The sequence below is a fragment of the Mastomys coucha genome, unplaced genomic scaffold, assembly GCF_008632895.1.
Source record: "Mastomys coucha isolate ucsf_1 unplaced genomic scaffold, UCSF_Mcou_1 pScaffold20, whole genome shotgun sequence".
NCBI classification, from domain to species: domain Eukaryota; kingdom Metazoa; phylum Chordata; class Mammalia; order Rodentia; family Muridae; genus Mastomys; species Mastomys coucha.
In genome coordinates, this window is record NW_022196903.1 from 24,085,266 (window position 1) to 24,105,515 (window position 20,250).

Below are 20,250 nucleotides of genomic sequence, written 5' to 3' on the forward strand. Positions count from 1 at the left end.
AAATCCACCTGCCTCTGCCTCCCAAGTGCTGGGATTAAAGGCGTGCGCCACCACCGCCCGGCGACTCCTTTGTTCTTAAAGAGGAGGGAGATAAAAGCCTGCTCTCAATGCTCAAGAACCCATGACTGGAGGCTGGAGAGACGGCTCAGAGGCTAAGAGAATCGCTTGCTCTTCCAGAGGACCCTGGTTCTGATCCTGGCACCCACACTGTGTCACACAACCATCTGTAACTCCAGACTGAGGACTCAGCACCCTCCTCCAACCTCTAGGGGCACTAGGCATGTATATAGTTTATAGACATACATGCAGACAAACTACCCCTACATTTAAATTAAATATATATATTTATGAATGAGAGCACAGGACCAACAGGACTATTATTTTCTATTAAAAAGAACTAGAGCTTCTTGGGAAACTGGCTATTTCCAGAAACTGAAAAAGAAACATCTAAGATGCACCTAGAACATCTTGTACAAGAAAGCAACACTACCAAAGACAGACAAGATCTCTTCAGAAGGATGCAGGAGCTGATCAGAGATGCTTCTGTTGGCTTAGACAGAACAAGAATAATGGCTGCATTTGATTGACTACATTTGGTTGAAACACAGAGCATTACATGAAAATTTGGGACTTTATCATACATACATATATCAAGCAGTTCTTGTGTGTGTGTGTGTGTGTGTGTGTGTTTGTGTGTGTGTACTTGTGTGCTTGTGTGTTTGTGTATGTATGTGTATCTGTGTATGTGTGTGTATGTATGTATGTATGTATGTATGTGTGTGTGTTTGTGTATGTATGTGTGTGTTTGTGTATGTATGTGTGTGTGTATATATATATATATATATATATATATGTATATATATGTCTCATTGGCCACTAGAGCAGGTTTGTATGGCACTAGTTCACTACTCTGGAAACTTAATACAGCAAGAAGAAGAAAAAATATCATCTAACCTTGCCTTTTCTATTCCTTAAGAGTCTTCTTTCTTTCTAGAATTCTTAGAACACTATTTTTAGGTACAAAAAGGGTGAATGTATTAGAAAATCACCATTCTGTAACTCATAATGAAATAATAGGTCTATATAACAATCCACTGTTGTTATAAACCAAAGGTGAGCAGCTAGGGACATAACAGCTAAGCACTTCCAGCCTTGGGTTCAATCCCTAGCATGGCAAAACAAAGCAACAACAAAAACAAAAACAAACAAAACAAAAAACCAACCTGAAAAGGCTGGAGGGGTTTTCTAAATGGAACAATGAAGCAGACAACTGACACCTACTGACTGATCTGGGCATTACTAACAGTGAACAGCCAAAATGCAGCACCGAATACGGTGCAACATCTATGAAGGGCTCTTTCCGAGAACGCTCATCTCATTACACCTCCAGACCTAACAGTCAGCAGACAGGCAACAAGGTATCACAGACAAGTAACTCACGATGCCATAAGGAAGTGAGCTCAACACAGAATACATCCTTAGGAAAAATGGCCCGTTCCTCCAACAAATTAACTGCGTGACGGAAAATGTGGTAAGAAAAAAATAAACCCATAGAGTGAAGGAAGGGAGGGGTGAATAATGCAAATGTAATGTGTGGCTCTGTTAGCATCCTAAGTGATCTTAACCAAACATAAAAAAGTTCTGAGGCAATTAGAAAAATTTTAATAGGGGCTACACATTAGCAGGTATAAAGAACTCTTGATTAATCTCAGTAGATATGACAATGACACTGTGTGTGTGAAGACTTGGCTGTTACAGATGTAGTCTGAAGATTTTCTGAGCAGTTTATCTCTTGAGACATATTCATGTAAAGTGGGATTTGCTTTCATACATTCTCCTGGGGGGAAAGCCGGCACGGGACACACAAGCTAAGTGCTCAAGTAGATTGACTAGGGCTGACTTTCCTCCCACTTTTACACTGTGCCACATCCTCTTAAGAGCTGCTGCCTTACTATCTGCAGTCTGTTCTCTGCTCAGCCAACAGAGCCGTGGGACCACAAACCACACACACATGCACACACGTGCGACAAGCAAAGCTCACCTGCAGGGAAGACGCTAACTGCTGCTTCCTTTGCTTCCGCTGACCCATCTGGGGCTTTGGCCTCCTAGGAAGGGACTTCACTTTGCCTTTGTCCCGCAGCCTGAAATAAGATAGCCAATGTCACACAGAATCCTTTCTCTGGTTAGTATCCTTGGCATCTACGAGAGCATAAGAGGCGAATTTCTTTTCTACATAGCTGTTTCTAAGCCTAGAAGTAGTCACTCTTAGAGTCCAGAACAGCATATCCTAAGTCATAAGAGTTACATATTAATTTGTCTGTCTCTCTGTATTTATTTTTGCCTGTGACTTCAATGGAAATCACAGAAACCTTCATTTACTTACCACCATTTTTTTTTAAAGATCATTTGTTCACAGCACTAATCTACTGTCTCAAAGAGAGATAAATAGGTGACCCTTGGCTGACAGAGCTGGCCAGGAAAAGCTTAGAAAAGACAAGGACGGCTTAGCAGTCTGCCCTGATGGTTCCTCGGAGGTTCCCTCTGCCGGGGCCTAGGCTTTCCTGTTAACCTCCCATGGGGGAAGGAAGCACAATAACCCCTTTTGTCCAAGCACACGCTACAAAGACAAAGAGCTACATCAAAACCAATGCACTTGGAAGCACCCTCCTCTTAGTGGCTCTCCTGCATCTCACCTTATTTTGGGGCCTCGGTGTGAAGGGAGTGCCAGGACCTTTCTTCTCTTCTTCCCATCAGGCAGCTCCACCTGTTCCACTTCAGCCTTGGTCTGGAACCCTGACCACGAGGTGGAGCCGGCCTTCCCTTTCTGTTCTCTAGGCGCCTTGCTTTGATCCTGTGTGGCGCTCTGAACTGCTTTCTGTTGCTTGTCTTTTTCAACTTCTTTTTGCTCCTTTTGGGGCTTCCTGGTTACAGGCTTGGATCCCATTTTTTGCTGCATAAAACAAGAAATTGCCACCTGATTTCCAGCTGAGGTTTACTTGCTAGGAAAGTAGCAGCAGAGGAGGAGCCTGGCATGAGCTGGGTCAGGGAGGAACTTGCCCCCCACATAAGTTCACAGAAAAGTCAATGCAAGCAAGTTTACAAGCTGTCGAGTAACAGATAGCTACTAGGCAGGGGACAAGACAGAAAACAAACAGGCAGCAAGCAGTAGCCCAATATTCAAAAGCCAGTAAGAAGAGACAACTGTCAATGGTGAAAGATGGGCCAGGCATGACAACACACACCTGGAATCCTAGGCACTTGGAAGGAAGGAATGGATCAGGAGTTTGAGGCCAGCCTAAGCTATATACAAGAGACCCTGGTTCAAAAGACACCCCCCCACCACCACCAAAGTATAACACACGAAAAAGGTGAACAAAAGCAGAAGAAACAAAACTAAAAACTATTTAATGTAATAAAGCTAGAAATTTTTTAAGACCAGTGACAGACATTAAGCTATAGGCCTAAGGGCTGAGAGAAAACCAATAAAATAAACACCCCAAACTCCACAACTGGATTTATCAGTCACATTGCAGTAAACCATGAAGCCAAGAAGATAACAGGAGGTAGCTGAAGTTCCAGAAGATGAAATTACCAATCTAGAATTCTCTACCCAATGAAATTATCTTTAACACTGTGAAAGAGACTTTCTAAGTAAGAACGAGTAGGGAACGAGTAGGAATGGAGAGATGCTTGGTGTTTAAGAGCACTGGCTGATCTTCCTGAAGTTCTTAGTTCAGTTCCTAGCATCCACATGGTGGCTCACACCCATCTGTAATGGGATCTGATGCCCTCTTCTGGTGTGTCTGAAAAGAAGACAGCTACAATGTACTCACATTCATTAAATAAGTAAGTAAGTAAGTAAGTAAATAAATAAATATTTTTTTTTTTAAAGGAACAAATGAACTGTGGCCAGGAAACTGGCTTTTCAAGAAATGCTAAACAAATTCCTCCAGAGGAAGGAAAGTCATAGATGCAAAACCTAGGTCACCATGAAGAAGGGAAAAGTGTCAGAGAGGGGCCAGTGAAGTAAGGAAGGTGAGGAGGCTAGAGCTGTAGAAAGGAGGTCAGGGTGTTGGAGGTTTACTAGTGCTGAAGCAGGCTGAGAATGGAATATCCTCCGTCGGCTAATGTGTTTTGAGAGCTCCCAGCCTGGCCCTGACTCCAGCTGGTTCTCTCTGCTCCAGCTTGTAGTACGAGGATGGGATCTCTCAGCCTCCTCCTCTGTGGCCATGCCTGTTGCTTGCTGCTAAGTCTCCCCGCCATGATGGGCTCTTGATGGGAAGCATGAAGCCAAATAAACTCTTCCTTCGCTAAGCTGCTTTTGGTAATGATGTTTTATCTCAGCAACAGAACAGTAACTAATACAAGGCACATCTGTAAATAGAACATCTTAAACAAAACAAAACACAACAATAACCAAGTAAGCTGATGAAAGCCTGTGTAACGAGGGCTTATCTGACAGTCGGAGGGTTCATTTGCTCTGAATAAGAAATGAGTTAGAAGAAAGGATGTGCAGTATGTGCATAAGCACAGGGAACAAAGACTTCAAAGAAAATGACAGCAGCTTCAGACACCCCAAAGCAACGGCTAAAGGCAATTTGTTATGTCCAAGAGTAAGACTTCAGGGTCTCCAACAAAGGTCAGTTTTAGCCACTGCTACCATTCATCTGGTTGTCAAGCATTTAGCATACACAGAACGCTATGAATGTTCTCTATGCATGCAAAAGGTAGTACAGTATTGATGAGTGCTATAAGAATTATGGACCCCCAAATAATCTAGCTTAGCATGTCCCAAGGGAAAATGGGTAAAGAGAGTAGTAACTACAAGCTGAGTATCAGCTCAGTTAAGCCTCCTCACATGAGGAATGCAAATGTTTTTAACCCATTTATAAACTGAGGTTCAGAGAAGTAACTTGCCAGGGAACATGTAGCTAAGAAAGGAAAATAGCTCCTTTCTTCCTTCTCCCCACACAAATTGAAAATGGTCTAAAACCAGCAGTTGTGCTGAGACTGGAGGATTTTGAGTTCAAAGCAAGTTGAACAACAAAGGGAGACCCTGTCTCAGATGATGATGATGATTCTGGAGCTTAGCCTCTGCCACTTGTTTTGACATGGCCCACATACTATGCAGAAACTCATGGTGGATCTCAATGTTGGTTTGCTTTTCTTCCCTTTCCCTCCTCCTATGTAGCACTCAGGAGAGGGACAGCAAAGGAAAAACCACCAGAGAGAGCCTTAGGAAACAGAGTAAACGCTACTTGGCAGAAGCACAAAATGGAAAAGAGGAAGTTTAATTAAGCCCCATGAAAAAAAAAAAAGACTGGGCATGAAGGCACACACCTTTAATCCCAATAGTTGAGGCAGAGGCATCTCTGTAAGTTCTGCTTTAGTCAGAGCTACAGACAAGGGCCAGGAAGATGGCTCAGCAAGTAAAGGCACTTGCCACCAAGCCGGATGGCCTGAGTTCAATCCCCAGGATGCACATGCAAGAAAAAGAGAACCAAGTTCCCCAAGTTGTCTTCTGACCTCTAGAATCCATGACACAGGTACACAGGCGCGCGCGCGCGCGCGCGCACACACACACACACACACACACACACACACACACACACACACACACACACACACACACTCGCACACCAAAAACAAACCCAAGTTCAATACCAGTCCGCGTTGGATTCTTAGCTCTTTTACTTTAAGTTTCCTTCGATCTTCTAAAGAGAACTCCACTATCGGTCTCTGTCAGAGGAAGACAATGTCATTCATAAGACTATAGTCTGTGAGTGCAGTTGCTCCTCCACCCGCTTCTGTCAGCTTTGAGGCTGTTTCTCATGCCTTCTCTAAAGGCCAGTTCTGCAGGCAGTCTGCCCAGTCATGCTCTTTAGAAGCATCTCACCCAGATTCATCATCTCTTGTCCCCACCTCTACCCAGTCCACCTGGTACTCTTTCCCACCACCCAAATATTGGAGACATGAGGCAGCTACTCTGAGAAAACAGGTCTCTCTGAAGAAGGAGACTCACCTTTTGGGACCCAAAGATCTCTGGGTTGTTGTTGAAGTGGCGGAGGGCTCTGAGGGCATGCTCATGCTTTTGGAACTCTACAAAGGCATAGCCCAGGGACTGACCCTTCATTTTCCCATGAACTGCTTTAAGGTCCCGCATCACTCTACACTATGAATAGAAAAAGAAAGAAAAGAAAAACAAAACAGTAGTTATGAATAAGAAATAAAACCTTCCAGAGAAAAATGTATTTATTTTTTTAAGATCTATTTTTTAAAATCTTATGTATATGTGTCTGGCCACATATACGCATGCGCACCTGAATGCAGTGCTCGTGGAGTCTACAAGAGGGCAAACGGTTCCCTGGAGCTGGGAAACAAAACCAGGTCCTCTGTGAGAGCATTATGTGCTCATAACCACTAAGCCATCTCTTCAACACCCTGAGAAAAATTTGTAACTGTTCGTAATGCATGTAACAGAGAAGCACATGGTTCTTCAGCTTCTCAGCAAGTCACTGCTGAGAATGGAGAACTGTCCAAGGATCCAGCCCCTGAAGAAAGCCCCAGGAGGAAATGAAAGGAGGTGGGAGGAAAGCAGACCCGATGGCTTGAGATTAAACAAACATACCCTGACATGGGATAGTCTCAGAATACAGCAAGCTTCAGCTACCTTGGGTTAGAGGCAGAAACTCTTTGGTACACATTTTTCTCTAAATGTCAGGATACAATAAATATCCTAGGGTCATGAGAAGCACTGAAAATAATCTGAGAAAATACACCACTTATACAACATTACTGCCTAGAGCTGCTGTTCTTCTGTAGTGGAGGAGTCAAGTACGAAAGACACATGCATACTACAACGACTCCATGCATAGATCCTACTCTGTCCACTGCAGAGGGATGAAGAGAAGAAAGAATTCCTGACTTTAATATTTTCATTCACTTAAAACACTCAAGATATCTCACTGAGATGCAGAACTTACACAAATAAAGGAATTAAGGGGAAAAATATAATGCTTTAGTCATGATTCCTGGAGAGACAAGAACAAACATTTACTTACCCAAGACAAGGAAGCAAAGACAGACCAAGGTAAGGACACCATCAAAGTCAGCTGGTGAGCCAGAGACTTTACTGGGGTTTCTTACAGAAGCAGAAATGACCCAAAGACAGCTGCATTACCAAAAGCCCACCCTACCATGGCCGACAGCTCACACGCTGCACACCTGTAGTACACTGCACAAACTGAAGGCAGCTTGACAGGTTAGTGTCTTTTCCGGGTAGCTTGATGGTCTGGGCCTCCTCCAGGCAGCTTATCAGGTCTCTGGCCTCCTCAAGCCTCAGCCTGCTAAGAGTGCATCTCAGCAGTCCTTGCTGCTTACATATGCTTGAGTTGTAAGAGGTCTAAAGTATCCAGTCAGGTTCAGAAACGTCCTGAGTCTTTACAGAGCTGTTTCCTTTCTAAGCTGACCAACTCACCTTCCCTCCAAGATGGAGGCTTTGTCTTAGAGAAAATAGTTATATACTGTATATACAATACATATACTGTACAATGTACAGAAGTACACTAACCTGTAATGAGTTCAAATGGGCATGCATGAAATACTGTGGGTACTTACTACTAACTGTGATGGCAGACACGTTCTGACACATTACTGTTCTCTCAAGCTATTTCCTCAATACAAAGAATATGTTAAAGAGGCCTCTGAGAACTAGGCATACGGTTTACAGCTATAAAACAGCAAAGCACACCAAAAATATTGGCAATGGCATTTTTAAATATAAAGCTCAACAGATTATGCAAAGAATCCCCAGGATTGGGGATAATGAGATACATTTATTCTCAAAGAGCTCAGCCTGTCTGGAGAAACAACCAACAGTCTCAGGCCAGTATAATGGTAACAGTAAGGCCTTCAAAAGAGATGAAGCTGAACTAAGTGCTAGCGTGAACTCAACTGAAGACATGCAGTCAACATGAAGACTGCTTACGACGGAGTATCGAAGCCTCACATAGTTAATGCTTCTTCAGGGCTAGAGAAAGGCAAAAGGGGCACAGTGCTTGCCATGTGTGATGGTTTATATATGCTTGGACCAGGGATGGCACTATTTGCAGGTATGGGCTTGTTGGAGTAGGCGTGTCACTGTGGGTGTGGGCTATAAGACCCCCACCCTAGCTGCCTAGAAGTGAGTATTCTGCTAGCAGCCTTCAGATGAAGATGTAGACCTCTCAGCTCCTCCTGCACCATGCCTGCCTAGATGCTACCATGCTCCAGCCTTGACGATAATGGACTGAACCTCTGAACCTGTAAGTCAGCCCCAATTAAATTTTGCCCTTTATAAGAGTTGGTTATGGTATCTGTTCACAGCAATAAAACTCTAACTTAAGACACCATGTATGGGTTGGAGAGATGGCTCAGTGGTTAAGAGCACTGGCTGCTCTTCTAGAGGTTCTGAGTTCAATTCCAAGCAACCACATGGTGGCTCAAAACCATCTGTAATTTGATGCCCTCTTCTGGTGTGTCTGAAGACAGTGACAGTGTATTTACATAAAACAAATAAATCTTTAAAGAATAAAAAATAAATAAAAAAGAATTAGTATTTTGGAAAAAAGAAGACACCATGTAAGCAGGAGAACCTGAGTTCAGATTCCCAGAACCAATGTAAAAGCCAGGCATGATGGTGTCTGTAATCTCAGAGCCCCTAGGGTGGAATAGGGAGTGTCTGTGGAAACAGCAGCTCTAAGAATGGTAAGCAGGGCTGTGCAGTGAACAAAAGAGCCTGACTCAAACAAGGTGGAAGGAAGGACTGACTGAGAACGACTGAGGTGTCCTCTGACATCTACGAGTGTGCCCTGCACGTGCTCTGTGTACTTCCTCCCCTCCCTCCCTCTTCTCTTTTCTTCCCTTTTCTCCTCTCCTTGCCCCTCCCCTCCTCCTCTCTCCCTCTCTTTCCCTTTCTTTCAAATATGTGTATGTGTACGTATGCAAACACACACAGACACACACACACACACACACCCCTCTTTTAGGAACCAAACCACATAAATTGTATTCTCTGCAAAATCCACATTATATTATTTATATAATGCTGACCACACAGCAGTTGTTGAATAAATGCTTGCTAAATTAACTCACAACAGAGGTTTCCTAACATTTTGCTGTAATTTAGTCAGACATGAAAGTCAGTTCCCAGAATAAAACTGCCAAACTCAACTTTACATGATGACATGTCCAAAAGAAAGCCTGTTGACACTCTGGCACCACAGCCTGAAATGAATGCTCGTGCCTACAAGCTGTGCATGACAAGGCATTGCTCACCTCCTTAATTCGAACACCCTTCTCTCCTCTAGTGGCCTCTAGCAGCAGCTTTCTGAGTTGTTTATCATCCACAGCCTTTGGGAGATTGTGCAGGCAAAGCCTGGTTTGCGAGACAAAGATATTCTGGTTCTTGAGTTTCTGATGTTTCAGTAGCTCAAACTGGGAGAGGAGAAAAAGACAAGCTCTTAACATACAGTACGTCTGTTAGGCAGGCTCCAAACTGTCTTTAAGAAGAGAATCATAACCCCATCCCATGGCCACAGATGCACCTGCTGCCTTGCAATACCTAGTGGAGAGAAAAGCAGAGTCAGGGAGACAGGATGATCATGAACTCCAGAGTCAGATATGAACCAAAAAGTCACCCAACTGGAGAAATCAATGACATTTTAAGATTCAAATTTTCATCTATAAAAATGGAACTACTTTTAACTCTCAATATTTAACTCTCAGCACTGACATGAGGCCAAATGAGATTAAAAACCAACAAAAACCCCACATAGCTCAAAATGTGCCCCAGCACAAATTTGTTTTTGTTTTGTTTTGTTTTTTCAAGAAAGGGTTTCTCTGTGCAGCTTTGGCTGTCTTGGAACTCACTCTGTAGTCTAGGCTGGACTCCAACTCAGAAATCCACCTGCCTCTGCCTCCCAGTGCTGGGACTAAAGGTGTGTATCACCACTGCCCTGCTTAGCACAAATATTCTTATAATACTGAAGTTAGCATTTATGCTCAGTCCTCATCCACCCAACAACTGGGAATGTCTAGTACTTCCTAAAGTTTATTTTTTATAATGCACAGAAACAACCTAATAAGCTATGGCTAGCAAAATTAGTTCTAAAACTCAGTATATCTTATTGCACTGCTTCCCCAAATACCATGATATCCAGATATTTACTACTAAAAAAAAGCTTTTAAATGCTACTATAAAACCCTGTGCTGGAAAGACATTGCTTCCAGCGACCATTACAGCATGCTTGCTGCTCACCATCTCCTGAGCATTAAGGTCATAACTCTTTCCTATCTTTACCTTTCTAGGCTGGCTTTTCATCCTATAATTATTTTATTTTATTATCAGGTAGTTGTGATATGTGTAATTGTGTATATACTGTGCATGTGGTAGAGCTCAAAGGATAACTTTAGAGGCTGGATTCTCTCCACTGTAGGTTCTAGGGATCAACTCAGGTCAACTAGGCTTGTGCAGTAAGCACTTTTACCCACTGAGCCACCCAACTGGCTCTAGGCTGCCTTTTTAAAGGTAAACTGCATAAGCTAGAGATATAGCCCAACTATATCTCTATAGCCCAAAGTGTCTGCCTAGCACATGCAGCATCTGGAGTTCAATCTTCAGCACCATGGATACTGGGCATGGAGTGGGCCTGTAATCCCAGTACTCAGGAGGTGGATGGAGGAGGACTAGAAATTCAGAAATAATAGGCTACATACAACATTAAGGTCAGCCTGAGCTACATGAGACTATTTCAAAACAACAACAAAAGTTAAGCAAGGACTGCAAATGCTACTAAGCAGCAAAAGTGTCAGTTAATGGTAGAAACACTTATAATATGAAGTTGTTCTACAGTGATTGTATAATTTAGATACCATCCCTCCAAATGGTATATTGGCCTACTCTTTCCAAAATCCATCTCCTGAGCATTAAGGTTCCTCTTGTTCCTAGTAAGCCTGCCTACACAGCTTCCATTCTGTTGTTCTGTATTTATGATAACAATTACACACAGCCCCTCCCTCTCCACACCTACTTTGTGAGCTAGTGGCAGTTACTCAGAACACACACATGCATACTACAGAAACAAAGAACAAGACAAAGAGCTCTTACAACTAGACAAGACGGAATGCTGACACAATGTTCGGAATACAGTCCAGTCACTTCTTCACCGGTATGCTTCTAACACGGTAAAGTGTGGTCCTTACACATGGCTCTTCAGGAGCAATGTAGCAGCAGTGACTGTTTCTGATTCACTTACATAACCATGAGAGAGAGCCCTAAGGCTGGTGCCTCATCTACTTACCCGCTCGCGTTTGGCCATATCTGAGGCACTCACACCCTCAGCAGCCTTCGTCCCAGCACGGATCACTGCAGAAAGAGGGAAAAAGGCCAAGATGTCACCAAGGGAATGTTCACTGAGCAACAGGAAGAATGTGATTTGAATGATGCAAACCCTTTGTACTGGGCCCCGAGGACTATGTTGGCCAGTTAGTTAGGTCCGAAAATAGCTACAGGGCTAAGTTCTAGACTTAGACTTGCTCTAAAGACAAACTGAATATTTTGTAATCTTGTTCCTCTCTGCTTCCAAAAATCATCACATTCATGCTGCAAGTTAGAAAGAAGGGCATGGAAGAAGTTCTGAATGCAGCTATAATGTAGAATGTTCCACTAACAAGCTGCCCCCGAAACTGAGCTGCTCCTCATGTACTCAGGTGCCAATCACTCAGCAATGAACTAGATGAGCCCAAACAGAGGGCAGAGGTATGGTGTCAGAGGCTTGGGATCCCAAGGCTGACAGCCTAACCTTACTAGCTGGGACTATGCGTCTACGCAGGAGTAGGCTGATACATACTTACAGCTATTTTCTCATTCTTTTCTAACATTATGGGAAAGATGCTAGGTAAACATTGAAAAATCTATCCATAATCCAAAAAAGTCATTTCAATTGTATTTTCAACCTCTTAAAAACAAGAATACCTCATTAAAAATGAAGACAAAAGCAAGTAATTTAAAAGTTTTCTTCCTTGTGCTTCCAATCCTTCTATGGAAATAATCTGAGGCAACCAGACAGCAGAGAACAAGACTGATTAGTCTGCAAAAACGGGTGAAGGTTCCTAACAAAGCCACATCTACTGAAGTGGAACAGCAATAAAACACTGTTATGGAGGAAATTTGGGTTTTATATTTGAAACATAATTGCTAGTTCACCCTCAGGCCATGGGGTTGCTACTCAGATGCCTGGTTCCTATCTTCTTCAGATACTCACAGCCTTCTCGGGCCAGGTAGAGGTTCCGGGTTCCAGTTGGCTTCTTCACCTTCTTTGTCTGAAGCTTTGCTGCCTCATCACGGGTCACAGCTAAGTCGACCTTGAGCTGTCGGCCGTCCAGTTTAAGCCCACCGCCCTGAAACATATTACAACCTTCTCTTCAAACATGGAGCAAGCAGAAAGTAAGCATATAACACGGATGAACAAGAAAAGGGACTCAGCACACAGTAACTGTGCCGTGGAGGCCAGACCACAGGCTGCATCTGCCTGGCCACCTACAGGTGGACCCTTGAGAAAGTCGTTTTTACAATTGTACAAAAGGTCACATCTGTATGTACTAAAGAGAATCAGCAGTAATGAATTTACTTTACAGTAGCTCAAAAGGCCCAAAGTAGGCCTAACTGAGGAAAGTGTTCTGTAAACATGTTTAGTATTCTAAAGTTCGTGTAAGAATATTTAAGAGACAAGGACAATGCAGGATAACATCTTAAAAACTGAGTGCTTCATTTAAAAAGCAAAGAAAAATTCTCAGTATCTCTATCAGACACTCATGCAGGTTCACAGATAGCATTAATACCATCTTTCAGTCTTTCATGTTATTAGCCTAGAATAGCGGCTGATACACAGACAAAAATCAATGGACACTAGAAATATCAAACTTGTTTCCTTACTTCAGAAATACGAGCAGCTATAATCATCTCAAAGCATGGATTAAGGCTATGTATGCAAAGCTAAATGCATAGCAAATATTAAGTGCTCAAGTCTTCACTTTATTAAAAATAAATAATAATAAAAACCTGGTGCAAGCATCAGCTCTGGCCGACAGAAGCTACTGGGCAAAGGGAAAGGACATGCCTTCCTTACCTCAGCCTCTGGAGAGGCCGCTGCAAGACATTTCTGAGCTGCTTCCTGAGTCATGAATTGTGCGAATGCACAACCTGCACAAAGGCACAAAATTTAGTAAGATACACCCTCACTTCCACAGCGATCAAAAGACAACCCTGAAAACACCCACAGCCTGACACAAATGGGAGGGGAGCAGCACCTGTGGAACAGGTGCTGTGTCAGGTGCTGAGGGATCACAGCCAGATACCACAGCATACACATCCTTTCTTAGCAATTGATCCCAACTATCTCCTAATGATACCCACAGGAAATAATAAAGAAATTCAGCCAGCCACTTGATTCAACATCATGGAGAGCCCAGTAGAACAGTAAAAGATGAGCTAGAAACACTTAACCCTGAAATTAATTATATTCATAGTCTTATGTACTTTTCCAGGCTCCTCCTCATCCAAAATAGTACATGGGGTGTGTGTGCATGTCACTTGCTGAAAACAATGAGAGGGTGGAAGGAATCTTTTTTTTTAAGATTTACTTATTTATTATTTTATGTATCTGAGTACACCAATGCTCTCTTCAGACACACCAGAGGAGGGCATCAGATCCTATCACAGATGGTTGTGAGCCACCATGTGGTTGCTGGGAATTGAACTCAGGACTCTGGAAGAGCAATCAGTGCTCTTAACCGATGAGCCATCTCTCCAGCCCAGGATGGAAGCAATCTTAGACAACAAATATAAACAATGAAAGCAACAGGTAGGCATAGGCTGGTAACATCTGTTAGGACAGCTTCTGTTGCTATATTGGGTCTGCTGGAAGTAGTAAAGGTACTCACTCCTGTCAAAGATTTCTATAAAGATCCCTCATTACTTCCCCATACCGTGCTTTCTATGGTGTTCAATTAGTATGAGGCAAAGTCCTTTATTAGGGACAGGCAGTAGACACAAGTAGAGAATTCAAATCAGGCTTGTACTTGGCTAAACTAATCCAAGAGAAAGTTGCTTTGTTTTTGTTCCTTAATGCATATATGATGTAGAGATGAAAGTGTACGGGAAGGTGTGCACGGGTAATAGGCAAACACTATGCCATTTTATATGAAGAACTTGAGTACCTGCAAATTTTGGTATTTGCCATGGTCTTGGAACAAGACTCAGTGGGTACTGAAGGACAAGTGTAATGAAAGAAATAGAAGATGCGGAGGTAAAGATTTCTAACAGGCAGATTGCCTAGTCATCCCATATCAAGAAAATCAGGCCAGGTATGGTGGTGTACACCTTTAATCTCAGCACTCAGGAAGCAGTGCTGAGGCAAGCAGATTTCTGTGAGTTTCAGGCCAGCCTGGTCTACACAGTGAGACCCTGCCTCAAAAAGAAAGAAAAAAGAAAATAGAAGGAGGGGAGAAAAGAGGGGGGAGGGGGAGAGAGAGAAAGAGAGAGAAAGAGGGGGGAAAGAGAGAGAGAGAAAGAGAGAGAGAGAGAGAGAGAGAGAGAGAGAGAGAGAGAGAGAGAGAGAGAGAGAGAAGAAAGTCCAAAGAATAAGATCACAGCATCAGTGCTGGCTCATCTCCGCATCCCCCTAAGGTTGTGGATCACAGGTAGCTCTAAGCAGTAAAATGGCTTGCCATGAGAAACAAACTGTCAAGGAACACAAAAAAGGTATCAGAAAATTTCAGCAAATGACAATACAGTTAAAAAATTAAAATTATGCTTTTAAAATTAACTATTAAGACTAAGAGAACAGAAAAGACATCTAGCAAATCAATTATAGGCTGCATTGTAAAAGTATTAATCTAGGAGATAAAAGTAAAATAGTGTTGTGCCCACACTCTGAGTATTCTAAGAGATTCTAGTTGCCCATTCCAGAAAAACAAACCAAAAATGAAAATGAAAATGATAGTCCAAAAGTGTGACTATCAGAGCTGAAGACATTTTATTACTCTAGTCATTTTCCAGGTAAATAATCCTGAGCTCACAGTGATTTAATGTCCCTTACTTCTAGGGAGCTCTTTAGTACTGTCTTACATTATTTTAACTGAGTAAAAGTAAAATTGATCAAGTCTTATCTAATCAATTCTTATCAGTTGAAAAATAAGGTTTAGAATGGAAATTCTTAACCATGAATAATAGACTCTTGAGAACCCACAAACCCTCAGACATGGCATTTTTCTGAAGAAAGGGCTTACAGCACTGCTAGAGAATCTGAATGAATGATGGCCTCAATGCTTACGATGGTTCACCTATCACTGTGACCTGGCTGGACAGAGAATCACCTTGGAGACTGAAGCCATACCCTGTGGGTATACTGTGAGGTGGGTAGTACTTCATGGTCTAGGGGCCTGGGCAAAATCAAAGAAAACAGTGTGAGCAGACCTTTAGCTCCACCCTTTCTCTACTTCCTGGCCCACCATGAAAAGAGTTGAGCTGCTCTGCATGTCCTCCCTACCAAAACAGACTGCATCCTCTGAAATGAAAGCACAATAAACCGGGCCTTCTTTATGTCAGGTATTTAGTCACAATAAAGCAAACACTAAGTAATGGGAAGCTTCAACAGAATGGCTGCAGCCCATGAGGTAGAAGATCATAAATGGGTTGATGCAGTATAAGTGTATCTATTCACAGTCTAACACACAGCAGTGTGCTAGAATGAATGCTTATCCCTTAAGAGTAACAAATAGCACAAGGGGAAAATATCCCATGCACCACTCCTACTACATAGTTTTCCTTCTGACTGTTGCCATGCAACAAAGTTTCTGTCAGTTTCTATCTCTAACAAAAGCATCAAAGAAAAAAATTCCCTATTAATCTTGAGCAATGTGGAATGATTAATGCCCATGAGATGCTATCACATTTGAAATGCAAAGGAGAACAACAAATAGAATTCATTTTCTTAAAGTAAATAAGCAAGAGCTTTAAAGGCTGAGACAAAATTAAGGCTGGCAAAGCCATTAAATTGCTGACTTCCATGTCATGAAAGACAATCTCAGAATGTCCTTGGGCTTTTAATGGAAGCCAAGAAAGAGACTGGGCAGACTGTGTACCAACAAGAATGGCATAATTTATGCTCTTTCCTAATGTTGGGCCTGGTCAGCTGAGGGCAAATACCTTTAGAATGCTCTGTGTCTGGATGTAAGACAACTCGGACATACTTAAGATCACCAAACTGCTGGAGGACCTCGCCAAGTGCCTCCTCTTCTGAGTCAAATGAAAGATTTCTATGGAAGAAAAACAGGTCACACAAATTTCAATGACAAACTAAGACCTTGAGTTTTGATCTGAGGTATATGAATTAGACATCAACTAATGATGTCTGCCTCCTTCACATCCATTCTCCCTTGTTCAAAAATAGCAGCAGCACACAAGAGCGGCCCCTAGTGGCTAAGCCTCGGCTCTATTGGTCTGTCCCTTTGTCACCAACTTTCCTACATCAGATTCTCTCATTTGAAAATTTAAAACTTATAGACAAAACCAAACAAACAAACAAAAAAGACTAAAAGCTGCAGATACATGAACTTCAAAATAGAAGTGTCACAGACGCTGGAATGATACAGATACGCTATAGCATGACCTGATAGTCATGTGAACATATACACGAAAACTTTGCTTAGCTGGACCCTTAAAGAAATACACTTTACAGAATACCTTGTGCCTTCATTTTTTTAAAAGACAGTATCCCATAGAAAAGACCCACAACCCCCCAAACAGCAGGAATCTAAACATGCCCAGACTTTAACCCCTCCTCAAGATTTGCATCTTGACACACTGATTTTGTGAACAAACCGGTATTCATCCAGTCTTTTCACTCACTGTGGCTGAAATTAGTTTTTCTTATTACAACCAGAAGTTTTCACGAGAGTCTAGTAAGAAACATGTCTTTATTTTATTGAACTAGACATATTCCTCTCCATGTTTATATGAAATCTGGATTTCAGTTAAAATTTTCTAAAGGGGGTAAAATCCGTCAAAATAATGCAAAAAAAAAAACCATGGTAAAGATGACTAGGCAAATAGGGGAAGGGAGAGAGAGAAAAGGAGAAGGGAAAGAGAAAGAGCAGGAACCGTTCACTGAATATCCTTAATCTGAGAATCTAAAGCTTTTTGTGTATTTTTAAAATTTTTAGTATGTATATATGTGCATATGCACCATGAAATACATGTGACAATTACAGGACAATTTGTAGGAATCTAGTTCTCTCCTTCCGGCATGTAAGTCCCGAATATCAAACTCAGGTTGTCAGACTTGGTGTCAAGCCTTTTCCTACTGAGCCATCTCACTCACCAGCCTGCCTACAACAGAGTAAACTAACCTGACCTAGACAATGCAGTAAGACCTAACTCCACTCAGTGTATTTCCCTATGAGGGGCTAGCTAGGGATTTAGCTCAGCTGGCTGAGTGCTTGCCTGGTGTCTGAGTGTGCTTTTACTGCTGTGATAAAGACCACGACCACAGCAACTTGGGGTGGCGGGAGGTTTACTTCCTATCACAGCCTACGGTCTCCTGGAACTGGAGTTACAGACTGCTGTTGAAGGTATGAGGCCAAATCTCACATTTTAGCCTTCAGAATCCCCCACCCACACCCGCTTCTCCATCCAACGTTGGCTAATTGGTGAGTTTCCCCCTAAACTCCCTATGTTCCTACACTTCTGATAAGTACATTCCATTCAGTTTCGTGTGGTTGGCAAAGCTTTCTTTTCTCTTTGGGTGGTTGTACTGCTAAGATCTGGGGACCCCCCCCCCAAAAAAAACCCTGTCCACAGGTTCTAGACTCTTCCTCAGGCCCACTGAGGGTGTCTCTCTTGGTGACAGTGACTGGGTGCTGACTGCTCTGTCCCAGAGATCTCAAGACATATGAAGATGAAAAGTCTCTCAACCTTGACCCACTGGCCTCCACTGGTGATAGAAATGTTTCCTGCACCAGAAAAACACATTAACAGTGCACTTGAGCACCTGAATGCATCTCTGCTTTCTCTTCAGCTGCTCCAAGCCCTGTGCTGTGACTCTTACACTTTCTGAACTGTCCTACATGGCACTGTAAGCCTCTGCAGCACTTCAAGTCTTAGGAGTACTGACTGCCAGGCACTTGGTGCCCACTAGCTGCTGCGCTGCCCATGCAGCCTGCCCCACCCACCCTGCCTGAGCCTGCCTCAGCAATGATGCTACACTTCTCAGGCCCCCACTACAGGAGGTCCTCCTTCTCCCCACCCATCAACTGCTTGCCCAGCTACACTCATTCTCACGTCAGCCCTGACACTCTGCACAGCCCAGTCCAGTCCAGCCTGTCAGGGAGGGATTACTGCCCTCCAATACTACTTAATAACCCCACATCTTCTCTCTAGTCTCCCTAGGAACTGCAGCTTCCTGAGACCTATGTCTGGGTCACAATGAGATCTTTTCCTCACTATCTCCTTCATGAGCTACCTGCTAAGTCTGACATCTCTCTTGGGTTCTTCTGGGCCTGCGCAATGTCCTTCCTGGAAGTCCTGGAGCTTCCTTAGGTCCGTGTCTGGGCTACTGCGACTGCCAACCTCCACACTCCCCCTTCTGCCACTGTGGCTCCCAGAACTTGTTCCAGCTGCAATGTTCTAACAGCTCCTCCCTCCTCCTCACTATTGTCTCTTCAAAAAGCTCCCTCCATTCAGCCCAATGCAGCCCCCACTCCAGTCCTAAAGCCAATTTCTCACCTATTCACCATCCATGTCAGTTCCACCTCTGCTACCATACTGTTACAACTGCTTACACTTCCTCCTCCCAACTCCCTTCCTAAAGCCAAATTCTCCACTGAACTACAATATAATTTATCTTATCAGACACCTTCCTCCACCATCAGCCCAACTTATTAACCATTTCCTGTCCAGACACTGACTTCAGCTTTAAAGCTAACCATATAAAAGTGTGATATTCTATAATGATGAAAAGTTTATTATATTTATGGTTTACAGAAATAAGTTTTCTTTAGCCTCGTGCATATGTGATTTCAAGATTAAGCCTAAAATTGAGTATACTTAATATATGGTCCTCAAACTCCTCAAAGATCTGCTGAATATAGCATTTCAAATGCTATAAAACTTCAATTAAAAGTTTCCCACAATAAATAGAGACCCCCTCCTAACAAGAAAACTTTAAGGTCTCCAAAGAAGACAGATGGGGAACTGCAGCTGACTCTACCTGGACTGTAACAGTGACCACTGGGAAAAACTGCCACACACCTTACCTGTAGCCAGGAATCCACACAAACTGTGGACACTTTGGACTGACTGCTATTCTTTGCCTTATCAATAAAATAAGGTCAATGTTCCCAAGCCCTTCCTCTACAGGGAAAATTCCTCAGACCTAGCCTGACAGCCAAAGACCTGCTGCTTGGGGACACTACTAAACGCAGTCCTTTCCAGACAACTGAAGACCGGCTGCTCCTGCTGTGAGCCATGTGAGCCTCAAATGACTAAGTAAGTCTTTGTCATTTTTACTGATATAAAAACAATTTAAATTGTACTTCTTACTCGAATTTATCCCTATCAGATCTCTGATGACATTGGTGACTAAAAGTAGCTTTAACAACAGCAAACACCCAGCAGCCTGGCCAGCCCACTTCATATATACAGACTTCACACTAATATCTAAATTTCTAAAGGTTATAAGAAAGAGACAAAAAATTTATGTAGGTTAAGAAAAAAAGTGATAAAAGCTATACAGGTTTAAGAAAGTAATTTAAAGTACACACAGATCTGACATGAGGACAGTCCAAGGAAATGTGTTAAGGTCTGAAGAGCTTAAGTAAGTCATGAAGGACTGAGAAAGTGAGTAACTTAAGGTGTGTGAGAAGCTATTTCGGACTTCCTTCCTCCTCTGTGCTACTGTTGGGTCTCACAGTCTGAATACACAACAGTCCTCCACACCCCTCCAGACTCCTCCCTTAACTTCCCTTTCTAGGTTTTTTACTCCTCATTTGACCATGCCCTATTCCCTTATTAGGAAAGGGCACCTTTTCTAGTTAAGAAAAACTTAAATCCAGGCTTGGTGGACCACACCTTTAATCCTGGTGCTTAGGAGACAAGCATGCAGATCTCTGAGTTCAAAGTCAGTCTAGGGAGCAGGTTCTAGGACAGCCAAG

The 20,250-nt window shown here is 42.8% G+C and overlaps 1 protein-coding gene across 2 annotated transcripts in view; it reads right to left on the reverse strand.

The window, feature by feature from the left end:
* Rbm28 (RNA binding motif protein 28) overlaps window positions 1–20,250 on the reverse strand; it is a 35,276-nt gene that overhangs the window by 1,079 nt on the left and 13,947 nt on the right. For both annotated transcript variants that reach the window (XM_031381338.1, XM_031381340.1), the window contains 9 exons: window positions 16,247–16,356; window positions 13,167–13,240; window positions 12,303–12,438; window positions 11,340–11,404; window positions 9,316–9,474; window positions 6,023–6,172; window positions 5,665–5,739; window positions 2,694–2,950; window positions 2,042–2,141 (listed from right to left, as the gene is read on the reverse strand). In XM_031381338.1, the coding sequence (XP_031237198.1) occupies window positions 2,042–2,141; window positions 2,694–2,950; window positions 5,665–5,739; window positions 6,023–6,172; window positions 9,316–9,474; window positions 11,340–11,404; window positions 12,303–12,438; window positions 13,167–13,240; window positions 16,247–16,356 (1,126 nt within the window). The remainder of the gene's footprint in view (window positions 1–2,041; window positions 2,142–2,693; window positions 2,951–5,664; window positions 5,740–6,022; window positions 6,173–9,315; window positions 9,475–11,339; window positions 11,405–12,302; window positions 12,439–13,166; window positions 13,241–16,246; window positions 16,357–20,250) is intronic.